General features: G+C 42.1%; 2 protein-coding genes across 5 annotated transcripts in view; both read right to left on the bottom strand.

Moving 5' to 3' along the window:
• CENPI (centromere protein I) overlaps positions 1 to 5,600 on the bottom strand; it is a 57,066-nt gene extending 51,466 nt beyond the window's left edge. For all 4 annotated transcript variants that reach the window (XM_061137281.1, XM_061137283.1, XM_061137284.1 and 1 more), the window contains exons 1-3: positions 5,522 to 5,600; positions 3,543 to 3,775; positions 2,539 to 2,664 (exon numbers count right to left, since the gene is read on the bottom strand). In XM_061137281.1, the coding sequence (XP_060993264.1) occupies positions 2,539 to 2,664; positions 3,543 to 3,775; positions 5,522 to 5,526 (364 nt within the window). In that variant the 5' untranslated portion in view covers positions 5,527 to 5,600. The remainder of the gene's footprint in view (positions 1 to 2,538; positions 2,665 to 3,542; positions 3,776 to 5,521) is intronic.
• Positions 5,601 to 7,009: 1,409 nt separating this feature from the next.
• Positions 7,010 to 19,715, bottom strand: TMEM35A (transmembrane protein 35A). Its single transcript, XM_061136645.1, has 2 exons — positions 19,479 to 19,715; positions 7,010 to 8,832 (listed from the first exon to the last, which is right to left on the bottom strand). Exons 1-2 carry the CDS (start codon positions 19,596 to 19,598, stop codon positions 8,419 to 8,421), a joined length of 534 nt encoding a protein of 177 aa, XP_060992628.1. The 5' UTR covers positions 19,599 to 19,715; the 3' UTR covers positions 7,010 to 8,418.
• Between the last annotated feature and the right edge of the window lie 1,072 nt (positions 19,716 to 20,787).

Genomic DNA, 20,787 nt, shown 5'->3' with positions numbered 1-20,787 from the left:
AGTAAAAATTGTATATATTTAAGATGCACAACATGATGATATGATATAATCAGCCCTCCATATCCTCAAGTTCCACATCTGTGAATTCAACTAAACACAGAAAATGTTCCTAAAAAAATATTACATAAAGTTCCAAAAAGCAAAGCTTGAATTGGGCCTACACAGGCAACTATTTACACTGCATTTACATTGTATTTACATTGTATTTACAACTATTTATATAGTTGTAACATGTAAACACTTGGCAGATACTGTATACCTATTATAGTAAAATGACTACTATAGTCAAGCTGATCAACATTTTATTTCCTTACATAGTTACCATTTTCTTCTCTGTGATAAGAGCACCTAAAATCTATTCTCTTGCAAATTTCCAATATTCTATACAATATTACTAACTTTAGTCATCATGTTCTCTGGATTTACTTATCCCACATAACTACAACAATGTGTCTCATCAATTTCTACCCCATCATTTTTGTTGAAAAAAGGAAGCAGTGATGGCAGGTAATGAATCATAAGAATAAAAAATCTGTTTTCCACTCAGTGATTTCTTGTTTTTACCTCTCTTCTCCCCTATTCCCATCCCCCAACTCTTGTAAAGTTTACAACAGTCTGACCACTAATACTCTATACACATACCAAATTCAAGAGGAGAATTCTTTGTTGAATAGAGTCTATATTGACTCTATTCTTACTTCCCAGTGACTTTTTACTTACTAAACAGTACAAAGTCCCTTTGTACCTAATTACGACATTTCTAGTATACCTGCCCTTGAATATGCATTTCAACTTAGCAAAGGAGTTACATACAAAGATCCAATAGTGATGGGGGATATCATAGAAATAACTAAAAGGAGAAAAGCAATGAAGGAGGCTACATTTAATGTCTCCAAATTCCAGCTTAATAGAAAAATGAAATTAGACTAGAAAGCTAGAGATTATTTTTCAAATTGTTATATACAAGTTTCAAAGCCCGAGGCATGCATTTTTAAAAACACATGCATTTGCTACAAAGCCTAGCAAACATGACGAAAACCTAATCGCTCATTTCTGAGATATCATAAAAGAAAAGAGAAATTCCAAAGTAGGAAACATCTGTACATTCTATACATGTTTTAAGGGGAGAAGGAATAGATAGAATTGTTCTCGATGAACACTAATCAGTTAAATATGAATTCATGAATATTTGTTAGAAGCAAACAATCTGAAACCACTTATAAGAAGACCAATTTTATTAGGTCAAAGTTTAAAAAGTTAACTTTCTAGGAAAACAGAGAGCACTAATCAGGTAAAAACAGAGAACTAAAATACCTGGAAGTCATATACTGAATTCAGCTAGTCATGCATTGTTTCTTTAAAATACACACACATACCCTTGCAAATGGCAACCCACTCCAGTATTCTTGCCTGGAGAATCCCATGGACAAAGGAGCCTGGCGGGCTATAGTCCATGGGGTCGCAAAGAGTCGGACACAACTGAGGGACTAACAAACACCCTTGCAAACAAACATGATAGGGTATGCACAAAGGAACCCAATATGCAAAATGGTATAAGTATCCAATTGTGATAGTTGTCTTAAAGAAAAAAAGTAGAAAATCTGGTAGCAGTGTGGTGCACTATAAACACTAGAAGGGGAGTAAGGAGACCAGAGTTCCCCAGTTCTAGCTCTGAGATTAAGCAAGTCTCTTTAACCACTCTGGGCTTCAGTTCCCTCACATTTAAAATGAGAATGTTCAAGGGCTAAAATATTCTCTAAGTCTAAATTTGGATGAGGGTAGGTTAAAAGGTTCTCAAGTGAAAAGAATAATGGACAGATACTATTTCTTTCTAAGATCCCCCACCTCCACCCCCATACAAATGAACTTAGAACAGAAAAGGAAGCATTTGCTCAAAAGAAAAAACATCTTAACTGTTAAAGCCACAGACACTGGAATTGAGACAATATCAACATCGACTTGCTGTCACTGATAAGTGAACCTAAAGGCAATAAAGTATACCAGTGATCTCTTAATGTGCCTTCCAGCAACACTACTTAAACTATTATCTACCCTTCCTAAGAGAAATACTAAAAATTGCTTCCATGCATTTGGTAACGAGAATCCATTTTAAAAATAAAAATGTGATAACTAGCCATTTTCAGCATATGCACATAGAAACTTTTCATTAAGGTAGTTTCAACATAGTGAGTGAAAGTGAAAGTCACTCAGTGGTGTCTGACTCTTTGCAACCCCATGGACTATATAGTCCATGGAATTCTCCAGGCCAGAATACTGGAGTGGGTAGCCTTTCCCTCCTCCAGGGGATCTTCCCAACCCAGGGATCAAACCCAGGTCTCCTGCACTGCAGGCAGATTCTTTACCAGCTGAGCTACAAGTGAAGTTTGGACATAAGAAAGGTCCATTTGTATAATCTTAGTTTTATGAAAAGAATAGGAAAAATACACAGCTCTTTAACTGCATCTGATTCCAATCAACAATGTAATTCAAATTCTGAAAGGCAAAACTAATGCTGAAAAATTTATCCCTGTGACATACCAAATTTGCCACTGAGTGCCACACTTAACAGAATGTCGATTCCTTCTGGAGCTAACCCATTCTTCCACGCCACATTTTCCACAGTTTTCAAGTGTTTCTCTTTACTCTGTGAAGTTTTAATGGGACCTGAAAGAGGAACAATTGTAAACAGTGAGGACTTTAAAACTCTCTCACTCCTCAGCCTCAACAGTTACAATTAGACTACTTCTAAGGAACAGCTTTATGTAAAAAAAAAAAAAAAAAGTCTTCCTAAAAACCCTTCAAAGCCCTTAAAACTCTAGGATATTTGACAGCAGGAAAACTGAGTCCTGCCCTGGTTTCTTTGCTCTAAACTAAAAGCACTGAACTTAAAACTAAGCTGTTTTCAGTAACTAAGACAGTGGTTCACAAGCTTTCTTGCACATCTGAAACACTTAGAGAGCTGTTGAAAAATTCCAATGCCCAAGTTGTGTCCCATACTAATAAAATCAGAAAATCTAAGAGTGGATGCCAGGTACCAGTGGTTTCTAAAGATTCTCAGGTAGGGGACTTCCCTGGTGGTCCAGTGGTTAAGAATCTGCTATGCAATGCAGGGGTCTCAGGTTCGATTTTCAGTCAGGAAGCTAAGATCCCACATGCTGCAGAACTACTGAGACCTCATGCCACAACTAGAGAGTGTGTGAAACGAAAGACCCCACATGACACAACAAAGATCCCGAGCACCTCCCATGACAAAACTGCATCCATAATGTGGTCAAATAAATCAATATTAAAAGAAAAAGATTCTGAGGTAATTTAATCCCAATGTGCAACAGTTTGAAAACCACTCTGCTGGAAACATTCTTTGTTGTTGTATCCCTAGTACCTAGCATACTGGTATGTAGTTAAGTGCTCAATAAATGTCCATTAAATAAACAAAAATCATGAATGAGCAAAAAAATATGCTTTCCTTTAAAAATCCTTACCAAAAGAGTCTAGAATTTTTTCACGGGAACAGGCCTTACACAAGGAAAACAATCTCTTACCTTTCTCAAAGTATCTCAATGCTATCTGCAGAGCGTCTTCTGCTTGATCATCAGCACCTTCATAATCTTCCACAGTATTGTTCTGTCCACGTTTTGAGATGCTCTTTGAGTCATTTAGGTCCTCTTTCACTCTTGAGGCTGAGAGTCTAGTCTGATAGCTACTACTGCCCTGTGAAGTCCTCTTTCGTGCCCAAGAGTTAACTTTCTTTTGAGATGACATTACTGCACATGTTCTGTATAGAAACAAGTATCAGGGTGTCACTAACCAGCCAAACAGTCCCTCCCTTTTTACTCCAAAGACAAGGACCACGCCTATCTGTACTCCCCACATTTTTTCAGAGCACCTAGCATATAAGTACCCAATAAAAAATGACAGCAATCCAGGCAACAAAATATATAGGTTAACTTTCTCAAAAAGCCCTTTGACCTAAAGAGGAACAGAGAGAAACAGCTCTCCAAGGTAACATTCACAAGCTGAACTGGCCCTGTGGGAGGGGGGAAAAAGATGGTAACAGTACAGGGAACATAACAAATTCTCCTAAAATGGCTATATCACATAAGTAAGTCTAATACTAATTCATCTCATGAACTCAATGTTACTTTCTCCACTCCTATTTCTCTCCACTTTGCCTTGATTTTGCTTTTAATCTTTAATGCTGCCTACCTTGTCAGTACTAAGTTTAAGACAAACTGGCTGCCAACCTAAGGATTCTCAGAACAGAAACATGGCTCGCTAATTCACTTATCAGTAAATAATTTCTAAGCATCATCTATATGCCAAGCACAGGTCTACTTATCAGGGATAAATAATAAAAGTCAAGGCCTCTGCTATAGTGAAACTTACGGGGGTGGGATGGGAAGGCATATGAGAGTCAATAAATAAGTAAATAACTAATAGCGAACATAATATACAGTGGTGTGATAAAAAAGGGGGGTGAGGTGATAGTGACAAGCTACTGCGGAACAAGTGTTCAGAGAAAGCCTCTCTGATGTAACCTTTAAGCTAAATTCAAATGCCAGGAGGAACCAACTATGTTAAGATCTGGTCAAAGAGTATTTCACGGAGAGGAAAGAGCAAGACATACCAAGATCTTGAAGCAAGGTCTTTGTGTGTTAAAGAAACAGCAACACTACCAGTAAGAGGTGAGGATGAGTAGTGGCATGAAAGAGGTATAGAGTAGTGGGAGACAAAGTCAGAAAGGCAGACAGGGACTGCTATATTGGGGTTTGTCAACCAAAACAAGGAGTCTGGATTTTAAGTGTCATAGGCAACTAACTATAAGGGGAAGGGAAGAGTGTCATAGAGGAAGTGATATCATATGATTTATGTTTTAAGATCATTTTAGCTGCAGTGCAGAGAATAGAATGTCAGGGGCCCAGGAGTGGAAACAGACAATTTAAAAAGTTTAGCAAAGGGCCAGAAGAGATGTGACTGTGGTCTGAACCTGGCCTAAAGCGTAAATAGTAAGAGAGACAGAAGATGATTGTATTTGTGAAATTCGTGGAAGGAGATTGATCAAGGCCATAACAAAAGAATTGGATGTAGGGAAAAAGAGAGAAAGCCAGAATGACTTCTAAGTTTGGGGCTGCAAATGGGAAAAACTAAAGGAATGGTCGTAATGACACTCAACACCATCTCCCTAGAACAGATGAGGCCGGAGCAGGAAGGAGAGCAATATGTACGTCTAGACCATCAGGAGGTTCCAGGTTGCCAGTTGTTTCCTCGGGTCCTACGTAAGAAGGGCGGGCGACCAGCTTCTGGCCCCTTCTGATGGAACTGTCCCATCGCTCCCCAAGAACTCCCCTCTCACAGCCTGCCTCAACAGGGAGCAAACCTGGCCGCGACCACGGACCCACTGGGCAGATTCCTGGTCTGGGGGAAACCCGACACCTTGAGGACTGCCTTGCTCAGAAGTCAGGAGACTGATTCTCCTCGGTACCTGGGCTCCCATTTTGCCGTGTGTTTAAAAATATCTCACCTCATACACTCCGCGGTCCCAACTCCTCCCGGTTCCAAACACCACCTCTCGGATTCAAATAAACGGGCTCCACCCCGCGCATGCGCTTCCGCGGGGACGCGGGCGGCGGCAGGGCGGAGCCACGTACTCTGCTGAAGCTTGATTGGTTGAGTCACAGCTCACTGGCGCGAGAAGGTGCGCGCGCTGACGCTGACGCAAACTCAATTCCTCAGAGCCGCGCGCCCCACCCGCCCGGGCCCGGGGACGCGCAGCTAGTCGGCCGTTGCTGGTGAAATCAGCGGATTGGCTGACGTTCCCCTTGTTCTAATATTGTTCGCATTTGTCATTGTGCGTAAAACAAAACGATTAGTGTCTCGGTTCTTGAATTTAACAAGACCAATTATAGTGATCCTTTTGCTCAGGCTGATCCCAAATGTCGGGACTTTGTAGGAAAATATGAAACTGCAAACTTGTCAATAAAGCCTGTTCTCCCATGCTGGTCAAGAGAATTAAGTTAAAGAGCCTGAGACCTCTGAAGCTGTCTCTAGGAGGTGAGAGGAAAGGACAGCTGAATTTGCCTTCTTTTTACCAAGAATTGGCACGCATACCTTCGAGGGTTTGCTGGAAACGGTGTCTTGTATGTAGGTGGCCAATCAAAATGCAAAGATTCCTAACTTTGAGGAATCGATGGACTTTACAGACACTGGCTAAAACAGCAACAAGGGCTCAGTCTGAGACCTGAGATTAGTCCCTAGTTTAATCTTACTAGAGTGGGGAGTGGCGAGAAAAGATAAAAATTTAGTGACTCTCACAGGTTTTTTTGAGGCCAAAACATAATCCATAAACTGTAGGCAAAACTGTGGGAGGACACTGCAATCTTAGGGAGAGACGAAGAATCAGATTATGCTGATGTATTTGGGAAAGACTACAGCAAAAATGGTTATTTGCCACATCTTAACATGGTTTTCAAAGTACTTTCAAGAACTCATGTTTAATCAGGCAGGAGAACTTCAAAATTCTTGAGACACATTTTCATAGTTTTAATTATTTCATAGACTCATGTGTAGATTGGAAATAATTTTAAGCCTTCAATCATTTTGCTTTTGTAAATGAAATTGGGGCCCTGAGTGGTAAAATAATTTGCCTAATGTGACAAGTCTGTGGCACTGGAATTTGTCCCAGTTTGTGGGTACATATATAGTGAGACACACTGGCTCATCTTTCTTTATTCATCTGCAATTTTTTTTGGTGAAATCATTCAACCTTCCCTTGGCATCACCAAACCTGTGAATTGTACTGAGATCTTAATTTTGTGGCTTTCTGTTTCATGTGCTGACATCACAAAATTATGAGTGAACTTAAATGAGATTAGAAAGTTTGTAATCTCACTAGTATATTATTGTACTCCCCCTTGTCTTTATTTTCCTACCACATCCACTCAAAAATAAAACAGCCTGAATCCCATGATATGACCCTTTCTTTCCAGACTTTCATTATTTGTCCAGACTATTTCCTCCAAACTTCAAAAATGTTTATTTTGAAAGAATGAGAGAAATAAGACAGAGAGGTATCAATTAACAAGAACAATGACACTGAAGAAAATACATTAATTCGTACTCCCCACACACAACACCCCCACCCCTTTCCCCATCCCTGGCACAATGATATTTAAACCATCAGAGCACATCTAACAAGGAGAAGCAGCAGTATATAATGAAGAAAGCAAATTTTCATACTGCTCAATCTGACTAACCCATATCAAATGTCCTCCCCCCAGCTAAACTCCACCCACTGAAAGAAGTGTAGTGGAGGATACAACCATGGGGGTAACTTGGATCTCTGCTTACACTAGCAAAGTTCAGTGAAAATTCAGAAAGAATAGTGAATCTGTTTGGCAGGAAAGACTGGATACAGCTCCTCTGTCAAATTTCAGATGATTAAAGAGAACAGCTAGAGTTGGAGATTCACAGACTTCTAACAGGACTAATCTTTGCTCCCTCAACCGCAACAGTGGAGCAGCTGCCAAATCCTGGTTAGCTGCTGAGAATAGTGGAAGTGAGGCAGCTTTTGGCTTAAGAAAATCCAAAACAGATGTCTGATAACAAGTTTATTGTTTCAGTTTCCAACTGTGAGTAAAGGAGCTTAGTAGGCTGGGCTCTGGCAAAGGCAAGGTGAAACTTCCAATTTTATCACTTGAAGAATTAGACTATCTACTGACTGCATATTTCCCTTATTTTAATTAAACTCAATATGGAGTATTTACAATTTAACCAACTTTTAAAGTAGAGGTTAATTCATTTTACATGTAACTCAGTGTCTCAAATTGAAGGAACTTTTTCCTAAAGTGGGAAGTTTAAGTTTTCAGCTTAATCTAGTGAGGGATCCCCCTATCCCACGGGAATGCATAGTTTGTTTTATACCAAGAAGTAAGTGGGATTCTCTTTATAGGAGATTTATTTTATTCTGCCTTCACTAGAATCAGTCTATAAAGGAAAGGATACCTATGCAGGATTAGTTCAAGATCAGAGCCTTCTCCTTCGCACATGCGAGTGAACACACACACACATACACACACACACACACACACACAAAGTAACGTTTACACACACATAATCTCACAGTCACATGCTTGCTGGAATCCATCTCACAAAAACACTTCAATAGTTAGCCATATACATGTACATGCAGCAAGATGTGAGAGTTGCCCCAGAGTGATTAAAGGTGGTGCACACACATCTATGTGGGGAGGTCACTTTAGGGTATAGGTGTAGACAAGCCAATAGGACCATCAACTTGCAGGTTATATGTGTCCCTTTTCCCCCAAGATAAATAAATCAAATGAAAAACACACACTGACATCTTCCTGGGTGTCATGGAGGCAACTGCCTGGAAGGTCCATTTTTTGCACTTCTGCTCTCCTACGACAATTTCATTTTGCCCTGAGGGGCCTTCTCATATAAGGACGGCTGCTCTTCGGTATTCCCCACATTGCTGTCACTCCCCGCATTCTCTGGCGGTGAGGATTTCTTCTCAGAAGACCGGTCTTCAGGCTTGCGGGCAATCAGCAGGCGGCAGGTGAGCAGGATTCCAAACACCAGGGCATGGGCGTAGCGTTTGAGAGGATCACCGACTAACTGGTGGAAGAAGAGGACCGCCAACACCAGCAAGAGGAGGAAAAAGTTGGCTACATCTTTGGGACGCCCAGGCACGAGAGTCATGACAATGCCACAGGCCACCTCAAGAGCACCAATGCTTTTGCGGAGGAGAATGGAATTGATCCCCATTTTCTTCAGCAGAGGGAGGGCTCGCACATAGCTCTTGTAAGCACGTTTCTAGAATGGAATACCATAAAGAAATTGATGCGTTAACCATTATTTTACCACTAGAATGAAGAGCACACAAGCATGGTCCTTCTTCCCCACCATTCCCTTTCCACACCAGTCAAGGGTGTCCTGTTCTTTGTTTACCATGTCACCTAAATAAAAATCTTGTAATAAAGGGAAAAAAGCAAGCAATCCGCTGAGATCCTTGTGATTTAATCCTTAGTAACACCATCAAAAGTAAGAGAATTTGACTTTATAGTTTAAAAACATTTTTTTTTCTGCCATACCGAGTACCAGCACTGGGGATTTGGGATCTTAGTTCCAGACCAGGGATCAAACCCAGGCCCCCTGCAGTGGAAGCACCCTTGAAAAAAATTTTTTTCTGATTATAAATCATAAACAACATTAAGAATTTAAAAGAAAATTCATTGGGCCCATAAAAACTGGTACAGATAAGCCATATCTACATTTTCCAGTGCCTACTTTGTCCAAATGCAGATGCATATGAGCAAAAACAAAAATGAAACAAGACAATAAAGCCTCACTAATTTGGACTTCCTTAATTTGGAATTTTTGATAATTCAAAAAATATCTGAGTTGGAGCTTACATTTGTAGAATCTGTAAAAAGTTTTTTAAAAGTGTGCTAAGCAAATTGAAAATTTTAAATGTATGCAAATATTAGGCCCTTATATATCTTCAAGATACAGTAAGCTGAAAATCATTCTTATGGTCATCGACATAAATCCCTGGGCTTTTACAAGACACTGATTAATTTTAATTCAATAAACACTTATTGAATACCTATTATGGATTATGTGATGGAGATATAGAGATGAATATGACAGGGTCAAAAAGCTGTCATTCTAGTGGGGGGAAACATGCATAAAAACATTATGGAAGCAGCATGGTTAGTGGTATATAATAGAGTACTGTATAAGGTCTAATTGTAGCCCAAAGGCAGATATCATGGAACAAAGAAGGGAGGCACTGGTTATACTACAAAGTAATAGAATTTTACTGACCTTAGAGTAATAGCTAATAATATTTTTCACTATTCAGATGGACCCAATCCTCATTTTGTAGTAAATTGATGAGATTTTATCAAATCTGTTTTTTCCTGGTTTTGCCCACTACTTTGTTTTCATGAAGTATCCATTAATTCATTCAATATTTATTAAGTGCCTCCTTGTGCTAAGCATTGTACTTGGTACTCTGGATATAGATATCAATCATTCAAATCCTTGCCTTCCTAAAGTTTGCATTTACATGAAGAAAAGTTATGGAAGTACATAAACACAATGTAGCATTATGGTAGTAGGTACAGTGGAGATGCACTGGAGTGGTCAAATTTCCCTAGATGGGGACTGAGAAAAGCTAGAATGGAATCTTAAAGAAGAGCAGGTGTTTGCAGGATCAATAAGGGAAGGGCAGTGCAGGCAGAGGAAGCTGGATGAGTAAAGGCCCTGAAGGACATAATAGACTGGTGCATTTCAAACACTGCCCCAGCTCAGCATAGGTTGGGGGAGGGAGAGATAAGGGGGAGACATGAGACAGAGACGACAGATATTTGTGGAGCTGGACTTTATCCAATAAGCCAAGAGAACAACATAATTTGCTTTTAAGGAAGATCCCTCTGGAAGTAGCATCGAGGATGGATTGGGAGAGGTATGCCTGGAAGTAAGGAGATCAGGTGAGAGACCTGGACTAGAGTAATGACAATAAGGATAGAGGGAAGGGATGGAGTCAAGGATACTTTGAATGCAAAGTCAACAGGAATTGATGTTTTATCAGATGTGGCCACAGAGGGAAAGGGAGAAGTCAAGACTGCATATGGAAGAAGAGGGGGAAGAGGCAAGAAGGAATGAGGAACTCAGTTTGGAGTTTTTTAGTTGAAGTATCTCTAAGACATCTCTAAGTGGAGCTGTCTCATGGACAACTCAGTAATAGAGGTGTGGGGTAAAGATACAGAATTGATAGTCATCAGTATTCCCAGGTAGAATGTATACAGTGGGAAAATTTGTGTGACAGACATTTTAATAAGGGGAGGAAGAAGAGAATCCACAACACAGACAGAGGCAAGTGTGGTTAGAAAAGTAGGAGGCAACCCAGGAGAGATGGGGTCATAAGGGCCAAGAATTTTAAGAAGAGAATAGTCAAAAGCACCAGATGCAAGACAAATATTATAAGAATCAGGGAGAAAGCCAACTTGACCTGTCGGGAGCATCTGGTGCTTAGAATAATGTTCACACACTCTAATTTGGAACAAATGCTAAGTCATTTCTCTAGTGAATGTACCTTTATTTTGTGGACTAATTATCATGGCATCACCGACTCGATGGACATGAGTTTGAATAAACTTTGGGAGTTGGTGATGGACAGGGAGGCCTGGCGTGCTGCGATTCATGGGGTCGCAAAGAGTCAGACACGACTGAGTGACTGAACTGAACTGAATTATCATGAGTGGCACAAGATAATCCTTTATGAGTACTATTTTAAGATCCATGGTTTAGTTAAAAAAAAAAAAAAAGCATGGGTTTGGATTCAAACAGGCTTGGCTTCAAATCCTATCTCTGTTACTTTCTAGTTGGGTGCCCCCTGGGCAAATTACTTGCCTCTCTGTGTCTCATTTTCCTGAGCAAGGCTGGGACTAAGATGAAATGAGTCAGGCTATGTCCCCTAAGTACAAAATTTAAGAAGGCACCAAAACAGTCATTGATTAAGGTAAATAATATCCACACACACACACACACACAAATCACAGCTTTAAACAGAGGCAGGATCCAATTTTGCACTTGTATGACCCTGCCTCACACCTCTTCCTAACCCCGGCCCTGTCAGGTCCTGTCTTAGTTGTCTTTATTTACCTTTATTCACCTCTGACCGGTTTGATCTCCTTGCTCACAGTGCTCTCATTTTTGGTGTATCCTTGAATCTTGAAGCTTCCAAATAATTTGGGTTCCTTGGTAGCTCAGACGGTAAAGAATCTGCCTGCAATGTAGGAGACCCAGGTTTGATCCCTGGGTCAGGAAGATCCCCTGGAGAAAGGAATGGCCACCCACTCCAGTATTCTTGCCTAGAGAATCCCATGGACAGAGGAGCCTGGCAAGCTACAGTCCATGGGGTCGCAAAGAGTTGGACTCGACTGAGCAACTTTCACTTCATTCACCTCTCGTCCTTACCCTGTTACTGAACATATAAGAAAACTCCAAGTATCAGTTCTTCCTCCTCCTTCTCATTCTAGGTTAAATCAGGGATTTTCAGAGAGAAATTAGGAGAGGTTGACCAGTAGGACGAGTCAAACCCTGGGCTTAACTGAGCTGATGTGGATCAGAGTTGAGTCAAGGGATGGGGCATCTGGTGGTTTCCTCTCACTATTAGCCTAGATGCCACCTGCTCACTCTCTGTCCCTCTACACTCTGGTGATGGTAGCAGGGGGACATGAGGGAAAGAAATCTAGGCCCAAGAGTTTTTCTTATCACTCTGAAGGTAGGACTTTTTCTAATTAGCAACACAAAGCTCCCCAAGAGGCAGATCCTAAATCCTAAGTGTAACCTTCTAACATAATAAACACAGGAAGCAGGATGAGTTTCTTATAATCAGTTCAGAGCAAAGATTTCTAGACGCTGACTGAGTGGCTTCTAGAAACATTCCTTTGTTTTGCCTAGGGCTAACCACCCATCACTGAAGAATAGATTTTTATCTATACTACAGTAGAATCTGTAGGCCAAATTCCAGGTCTTTAAATCAAGTTCCCATGACCTCGGTGAACACTTTTCTCTCCATTTGGTATAACTCCATATTACTTTTTCAGTTTATCTAACCTCTGCAACTGCAACTGTGGATATTTGTATACAGCAGTTGCCGCTTTCTTTCCTCCTTTTCTCAAGAGGAAACTGCATGTGGATAAGCCATTTCATCACATCTTTAGTTCAAAGCTGAGTAGGTACAGATAGCATCTCTTCTCCAGGACTGCAGACAGTGAATGTTTAACTTGTTAGAGATGGGACTCAGCTTGGAGAGAGTCTTGACAGTATAGGAAGCCTTTTATTCTTTCTCCTGTGGAGTAGGATAGAGACATCAAAAGTATCCTACTATTGCCAGTCCCCACAAGACTTGGGCCATGTCACCTCAATTCTAATAGAAGGGTCACATGTCTTAAGTCTATAGTAATTAGATCTCTGAAGACTTTAATTGTTGTGACAGTAAGAATAAAGAGTTAACTGAGTCACTCTCTCAAAAGGCTCTCACAGTTCACTTTGTTAGGTCTGTTTCTTTCTCACAGACTTTGTATAGGTCTGTTTCTTTTTCATTGCCATGACCCTGTAACCATAGTTTCCTTATAGTAATAGGAGAGAGAAGGGTTTAGTCAACTTTTTCAAATACCTTTAATCAAAGATCATCATCCAGAAATATCCTTGGGCTAAGATTAGCCAAATTCCAATTCTAGTTTTGCCCCTAAATTGCTTGGAGAAAATTAGTTAAGTATTGTATTACCTCAGTTTCCTCCCTTTTGAAATTAAATGAGCATTTTGGAGATTTGGTCAAAGAATCATAACATCATATCATCAACCAAGGGCCACATACACATATTTTATCATTACTGGAGCACACAATTAGAAATCCATATATTAAAAAAAAAAGAAATCCATATATTTGCAAGCCACGGTAATTAATGATAATAGCAATGACTCAAGCTGGTTCATTTGTATAGTATGAGATGGTATGATTCAGACATGAGTCAAACACATATGGAACCTTTCTTTAGTCATACCTTTTTTCTTTTTATCATTTAGTCTTCACAACACTCCAGGGTTCATGATCTCATATTAATTACATTAAACTTGAACAGCTTACAACTGTCTAATAATACTCATCTTTGATTACAGTTAATTAGCCATCCAAGCCAGCTAACAGGACAAAATGGGAAGAGAAGGCAAATGATTTGGTCCACTTTAGTTCACTTATACCAGTTAGGTAAATGAAAAAAAATAATTTGCCTACTATACTGTATAATTCCATTTATTTGTTGTTCAGTTGCTCAGTCATGTTTGATTATTTGCAACCCCACAGACTTTAGCACGACAGGCTTCCCTGTCCTTTGCTATCTCCCAGAGTTTGCTCAAACTCATGTCCGTTGAATCGGTGATGCCATCCAACCATCTCATCCTCTGTTGTCCCCTTCTCCTCCTGCCTTCAATCCTTCCCAGCATCAGGGTCTTTTCCAATGAGTCAATTCTTTGCATGAGGCAGCCAAAGTAAAAACAGTAAAACTAACTTATATTGTTGGAAGTCGGGATTTATGCAGGGGGTGGGGGTAGGTACTAATGAGAAGAGGCCATGAGAGAAGTTTCTGGGATGCTGGTCATGTTCTATTTCTTGATCTAGGTTACACAGGATTCTTAAAATTCCTTGAGCTGTACAGTTACGTGTACATTTCAGTATGTATGTTATACTTCAATACAATTTATGGGGGAAAACTATATGAAAGCAGAAGAGGGCACTGACAAAAATATATTTTGGCTAAAAACCTCAGTCTAGTTGCTATACTAGATCATAAAGGCTACATAAGTGCTGAAAAATTTACTGACTCAAGTATGATTTTCCTGAATCTCTGTAGGAAAAAAAAAGCCATATGTGAATCATAGATCATCTCTTAAATGCAATAAAAAGCCATCACATGCTTAATTTCCAAATATCATATGAGTAAAAGCACCTTTTAAGCAGTTCTACTTTCCACTATCATATAGTGCTACTGCTAAGTCACTTCAGTCGTGTCCGACTCTGTGCGACCCCATCCCTGGGATTCTCCAGGCAAGAACACTGGAGTGGGTTGCCATTTCCTTCTCCAATGCATAAAAGTGAAAAGTGAAGTCGCTCAGCCATGTCCGACTCTTTGTGACCCCATGGACTGCAGCCTACCAGGCTCCTCCGTCCATGGGATTTTCCAGGCAAGAGTACTGGAGTGGGGTGCCATTGCCTTCTCCGACCATCATATAATGCCCACCTAAAAAGGAAGCTGCAAGCCTGACCCTACTAACCAGAGTGGATCCCTTCCAGATTGCATCTAAGGGGAGAAGGGTCTGATTTCCACTCTCAGTCACAAGTTGCTCTAAAACAAGCACAGCTGTTGGCCATTGGAGGCTACAAGCTCCCTGGCATAAATTCCAATGTAGTTTAACTTAGGCTAGCTAGCTGTGTAAACTAAGCAAAGACACTTCACATCTCAGGGTCAGTCGCCTCTCTGAGGGAATAAACGTATTGTACCACCTCAAAGTACAGTCTAAGCATTGGTAAATTACTATCTTATTATGTAGTTGGAATAAAATTAATAGTGTGATTGGAAGCATAAAAGATCACCTGTGGACATTAAGTAAAACCCTGGGGAAATACTGGAGGGCATTTAACTACAAATAAGCAAATCATTCAAATCAACAACAAACCTTCCCTATGAGGGGCTGCAAAAATGCACAAAGACTTGCCCTGTCTTCTTTGGGGTCAAAAATCCTTTGGCTTCAATGTGACAGGACTTTTGGTGTTTTCTTACTGTTCCATTTGTGGCCCTTTGTGCGTGCAGGATAGAACCACTGCTAGTGAACCTCTGCTACAAAGAGCTGAATACCAAATAGAGAGCACGTCAACCATTCATATGTTAAACTGCCTAGCAGCATTTGTGTACTGTCTCCCAATTCCAAATGAATTAATGAAGGCACTTAGTCAAGAGAGTGGTCAGTCGTGTTGCATTCACGTGGGATTTACAGTACTCTATAGTGACACTTGCTAAATTGGGAGGAGGTATGGAGTGACACATACCAAACGGGCTATTCAAGAGAGGCATCCAGAAATTCTGCACGAGATCCACTATGCATTACCCAGCAGCAAGTGTAGGGTTTTCTCTATTAGCTGATTGCATAGAAGTCCATTCACCAATGCATGTAAAAATAGCAACCTGCTCTTTTAAATGCCTGATTTCAATCCCTTAAACTGGTCCTTCAAATTAGTCAGGAAACCACTGCATAACATAGTGTCAATTATATCATCACCTGAACCCAGAGCATTTCTCGAACACCTACCATATTCATATACTGTACTAGATTCTTCCATATGCAACCTCAGTTAATATTTACAACAACCTCCTGTGGTAGGTATTATCCTCATTTTACAGATGAGGAATCTGAGGCAGACACTTCAAAAGTGTCAGGTCTTGAACCCAAACCAATATGACTCAAGGTCTGTACTCTTTCCACTAACATTTCCTGGCTTCCCCAGTAGAGACAGGAAAGAAGTTCATATTCATTTGTCTGTCTATTTTTTAGCAGTGATTCTCCATGGAAGAGATAACACCTAAACATAACACTAATGGCTTTAGAACAACAACAACAAAAATAGTTGACAGAAGAACAAAAAAAATCCAAATTTAAAAAAATTGGTTTCCAAGTAAAACAAAACCCCAAAATATGGGATTGGGACAGTTGGACTGGTACCAAAAAAGGAGAAAGTATGTGCCACATATTTTCAAGAATCGGTTGTAAGTTCTGATATCCAAAAAAGCAGTTGTAACCATTAATGATTCCTCTACTGGGAATGTTGAGTCACAGGTTTGGTTTCTAACCTCTGCTCCAGCAGCAGCTTAGCCTAGCATCTTGGATAAGTCATTAAACTTGCTCTGTTTTGGTTTATCCATCAATAAAATTTAAAATAAATAAATAAATAAAATAACTTTGAAAAATGAATCTACCTCACGGAGATGTTTTAAAGAACAATCATAAACAATAAGAACAACAACAACACCTTGAGATTTTATATAAAAAGCCACTGCAGTCAATACATGACTAACTCCATCAATGCAGAGGAATCACTCCTCAATGGAAAACAGAAAATCCCAGATCATCATCCCAGCTGATCTCTGGTTGGAGTCCTGAGGGGCTGTAACCTGCTTCTAAGAGGCAAGAAATGACTTTTGAACTGCATCATCAAGAGCCAACCAGAGAAATCTGAAGGGTGGTGACCAGGCAGGACAATGCTACAATGACTCATTCATTCACCCAGCCATTCAATGAATATAAACTGAGCACCTTCTTTCTACCAGAACTGAATTGTCCCCACTTCCTATGGGTTCAGCAATAAAGCTGGGCTGGCCCAGGCACAATGCAGTGGGCCCTCTGCCAGAAAGCCATCTCTAGCCTGGGGCCTAATACTCATTGCAGGAGAGAACTCTGGACAAGGGCAGTCTGAAAATTCTCCTCAAGCTTCATGGTACTGTGATGTTTACCTCCCAGCTATAGTTCTTCCATTTCCTCCAGATGCCCTTAAGCACAGAATTGTGCATGTGTGCACGCGCGTGCACACACACACACACACACACACACACACACACACACACACACACACACACACACACACACACACAGGCTTCCCAGGTAGCTCAGCTGGTAAAGAATCCGCCTGCAATGCAGGAGACCTGGGTTCAATCCCTGGATTGGGAAGATCCCCTGGAGGAGGGCATGGCAACTCACTCCATTATTCTTGCCTGGAGAATCCCCATGGACAGAGGAGCCTGGCGGGCTGCAGTCCATGGGGTTGCAAAGAGTCAGACACACACACACACACACACACACACACACACACACTCACAGTCATTCTGTACTGCTGTATTAGATTACACCTATTTAAATATCTTCCTTTGTATGATACAGAATCTTCATATATTCTTCTGCCTTTCACTAGACTGTAACAGACAGCTCCACTCCCTGGGAAGAAACCTACTGTAAACCCATTTGTGGCTGATCCTCCTCGTGAGCGCCTGCCAAGCTGATCAGAAGCTTCCCGGTGACTCCATCTTAGTTGGATTGCCTGCAGAACCTAACACTGTACTTAAGGTGCAGCTTGGATGGCCTCTAAAGCAGCTGAACAGGGTCTAGGGAGACAGGGAGTATACTGAGGAAGGGTATTGTCCCTACAGAAAGGGAAAGCTTAAATACACGCACATACACAAACATATAAATGTATGTATATATGAAAAGGAAAGAAAATCAAGAGCATATGCATTTATTTATAACCTAATGCCAAACTACTACCGCCAAGATAAAAATACAGTGGCAATTCCCCTCCACCCTTTCCCTCTGCCTTTGGTGGCTTCTGCTACCTCACCTCCTTTCTCCTCCCCTCCTCTCCCCAATGCAGGCTGTCTTGGATACTCATTTTGACCTGATTTCATTTCCATCTGGTCAAATGTTGTGGGAGGAGGGAAAGCAGGAAGGAGAAACACATTAGGATTTGCCACTGGGGCTAGCCCTTGGCCCTTGAGTGTCAGCCGCCCTCCCTGACCCCAAGGTGATCCTGTGATGAGAGAGACATGGGAAACACCAGCTTAAACCCTGAGACTGAAGCCAGAGCTTCTTGCAAACATTTCCGAGTAGGCTTGATTTGCCAGACTCCATCCATTTGCAGCTCATGGATGAGGGGCTCTGGAAGGCTCCGCAGTGAGCTCCAGGAGAGCTATTTATTCCTGTCAACTGTCAGCGTGTGGGGCTATTCCTCCTTGCCTTAGCCCTAATGGGGAGTCCCTCTTGCCTCTTCTCTCCTCCTTTTTCTCCCCTAAGCTCCTTTCCTTCTTGACCTTGAGAGCCCAGTAATGGGTTCCCTCCCAGGACTGGCAGTCTGGCAGAAGCAGTGAGAAGCAGATTCTCTTCAGCTGGGGTGGGGTAATGAAGAGGCCGAGTGACTGGGGGAGAAGCGAGCAAGCAAGAAAGTGCTGGAAACATCCCCTGTCATCTCCTCCGTACTACACAGCCTGGGAACAAGTCCTCTTCACGCCCAGCTAGGGAGCGCAGCCCAGCCCCCAGGTTGCAGTGGAGACGTTTTGGCCAGTCACCTTCAGGTGATTTGAACTCTGCAGAGGGGAAACCCTGCAGAGGGCCTGGCCTTGAGCATCCACAGAAGCCAAGATGGGGATTATGGACTATTTTGCGGGAGGGAAAAAGCAGACTTTGCAGATTAGCCCAGAAACAACACAAAATAAAACAAAACATCCAGCTTTCCCTTGAGAGAAGAAGAAGCAGGATTTCAGTGACCTTTACTTGGGCCAAGTCTGCTTTTGTCTCGAGGATATAGACACACGCCCAGGTGGCTAGGGGAACACCATCCGCTCCCCATCTGGGATGAGGGATACCATCTTCGCCCCTAAAAATTGCTTGTTTTAGTAGCCCATTCGCCCTCAGCTCTTTCCTCCTTCCCTTTTGTTCTTCCCCAAGATAAATAAACTCTCCAGCTTGCTAAACTCTTAGCTCCAAGGGAAGCAATCAGACTTGTAGGCTGGTTGCCTGGACTTTGGGTGTGCTGGAAGGAGGAAAGGGCTCCTGCCGGTGACAGGCAGGTCTCAGCCCTTGGGTTTACTTGGGGGTGGAGGGTTTACTTAGGCAGCCCCTCCCCCAACCGGCATTCAGTGGCTTCCGAACAGTTGTTCCCGGCTAGCCCACAGTGATCTCGCTCTCATCCAGCTGCTCCTTCCCAGCTGCAAAGTTGTTGGGGAGAAGGGAGGGTCCGGGGTGGGGGTAGGGGTGAAAGGGCTGGGACCTTGGACCAGGGAAGAAAGAAGGGGAGAGGTACTCTCCATCTCTTCGGAAGGCGCTCCTCATCACCCGTTTGCTTCACTTACCATCTCACTGTAGGCATCCTTGCTGAGCCTGGGGGTCAACTTGATAGTCCCCATGAAAACAAAGAAGAGTCCCAGGGCCACTGAGAGGGCCACGACGGTTACGGTTCTAGGGGATGCCATGGGGTCACCAAGGCAGGTCCGGACTAATCTTTCTGCTTTGCGCACCCTCTGGTCTAAGGCGCAGGCACTTAGCGCAGAGGGAGCTAGAGGGACACTGCGGAGGCAGCAGGCAGCTAGAATGACAAAGGGAGAGGAGGGAGCTCGAGGGAAAAATTGAGAGATCGAGATTCAGCCTCTCTCACTACAACAATCGCTGGGTCCTAATGCCCTACGCTTGCTCCTCACTGGCCGGAAAGCACAGTCTCGAAATTAAACGAAGTCCCAAACTGAGGCAGAAACTTCAAGTCTTAAATGGGGAAATAGGTAGGTTATGTTGCGAATTCAGTCCCCGAGCTGCCTCTGAAATGAGGAATGAAGGAAGATTATTCTATCACTTCCCCCCAGGAGCGCTTTCCATCTCTCTAGTTCTTTAATTATTCACACTCCCTTTTCAGCCTCTCTCCTCTCCCTTTTTCCTTTCTCTCCTTCTCTCCCCCTTTCCTTTCCCTCACCAAAACATGAGTCCTTGGAGTTGCTAGTTTCTGCAGTTGGTAACACTCGAGAATGAATCTGCAAAGTTTTCAGGCTTGATTGTTGCCAAAGAAAGCTTTATCTTCCTCTTCCTCCAAGTTTTTTCATGGCTCCTATTGCTCAGTGGTTAATTTCAGAGTTTTAAATTCGACATTTAAGGCCCTCCACATTTGGAACTCCGCCTCTCTTTGGAGGTTTGTGTGTGTTCAGTCGTGTCCAGTTCTTTGTAACCCCATGGACTGTAGCCCACCAGGCTTCTCTGTCCATGGAATTTCCCAGGCAAGAAAACTGGAGTGGGTTGCCATTCCCTTCTCCGGGGATCTTCCCGACCCAGGGATCAAACCCCAGTCTCCTGCTTGACAGGCAGATACTTTACCAATGAGCCACCTGGGAAGCCCCTTTGGAGGTTTATCTTCCAATAACCCCCGCTGCCACCCCGTCTCCTTCCTACTCACGGTCCCATCCAACCTGAGATGTCCTACCTCCCCTACATTCGCTTTCCCTGCTCCGACACTCTTCATTAGCAATCAGCCTTTTCTTCAATGTCACCTCCTCCATAAAGACTTCCCTGATGCACTCCCAGCTGGATATGATTTCTCCCTCTGACTTCCTGTTCTAGTAACCAATATTTATTGGTTGTTAACTAAGTGCTAGACACTGCCCTTGACTTGTATTAACT

The sequence above is a fragment of the Dama dama genome, chromosome X (genome assembly GCF_033118175.1).
Source record: "Dama dama isolate Ldn47 chromosome X, ASM3311817v1, whole genome shotgun sequence".
NCBI lineage: Eukaryota > Metazoa > Chordata > Mammalia > Artiodactyla > Cervidae > Dama > Dama dama.
This window is presented reverse-complemented; position numbering and strand designations above follow the sequence as displayed.

Excerpts from the sequence above, each read along its gene's own strand:
- TMEM35A (XM_061136645.1), bottom strand. The coding sequence starts at position 19,598 with ATGGCATCCCCTAGAACCGTAACCGTCGTGGCCCTCTCAGTGGCCCTG. Across the intron at positions 8,833-19,478 it reads AGGATGCCTACAGTGAGATG|AAACGTGCTTACAAGAGCTA; the intron begins GTAAGTGAAGCA and ends ATTCCATTCTAG.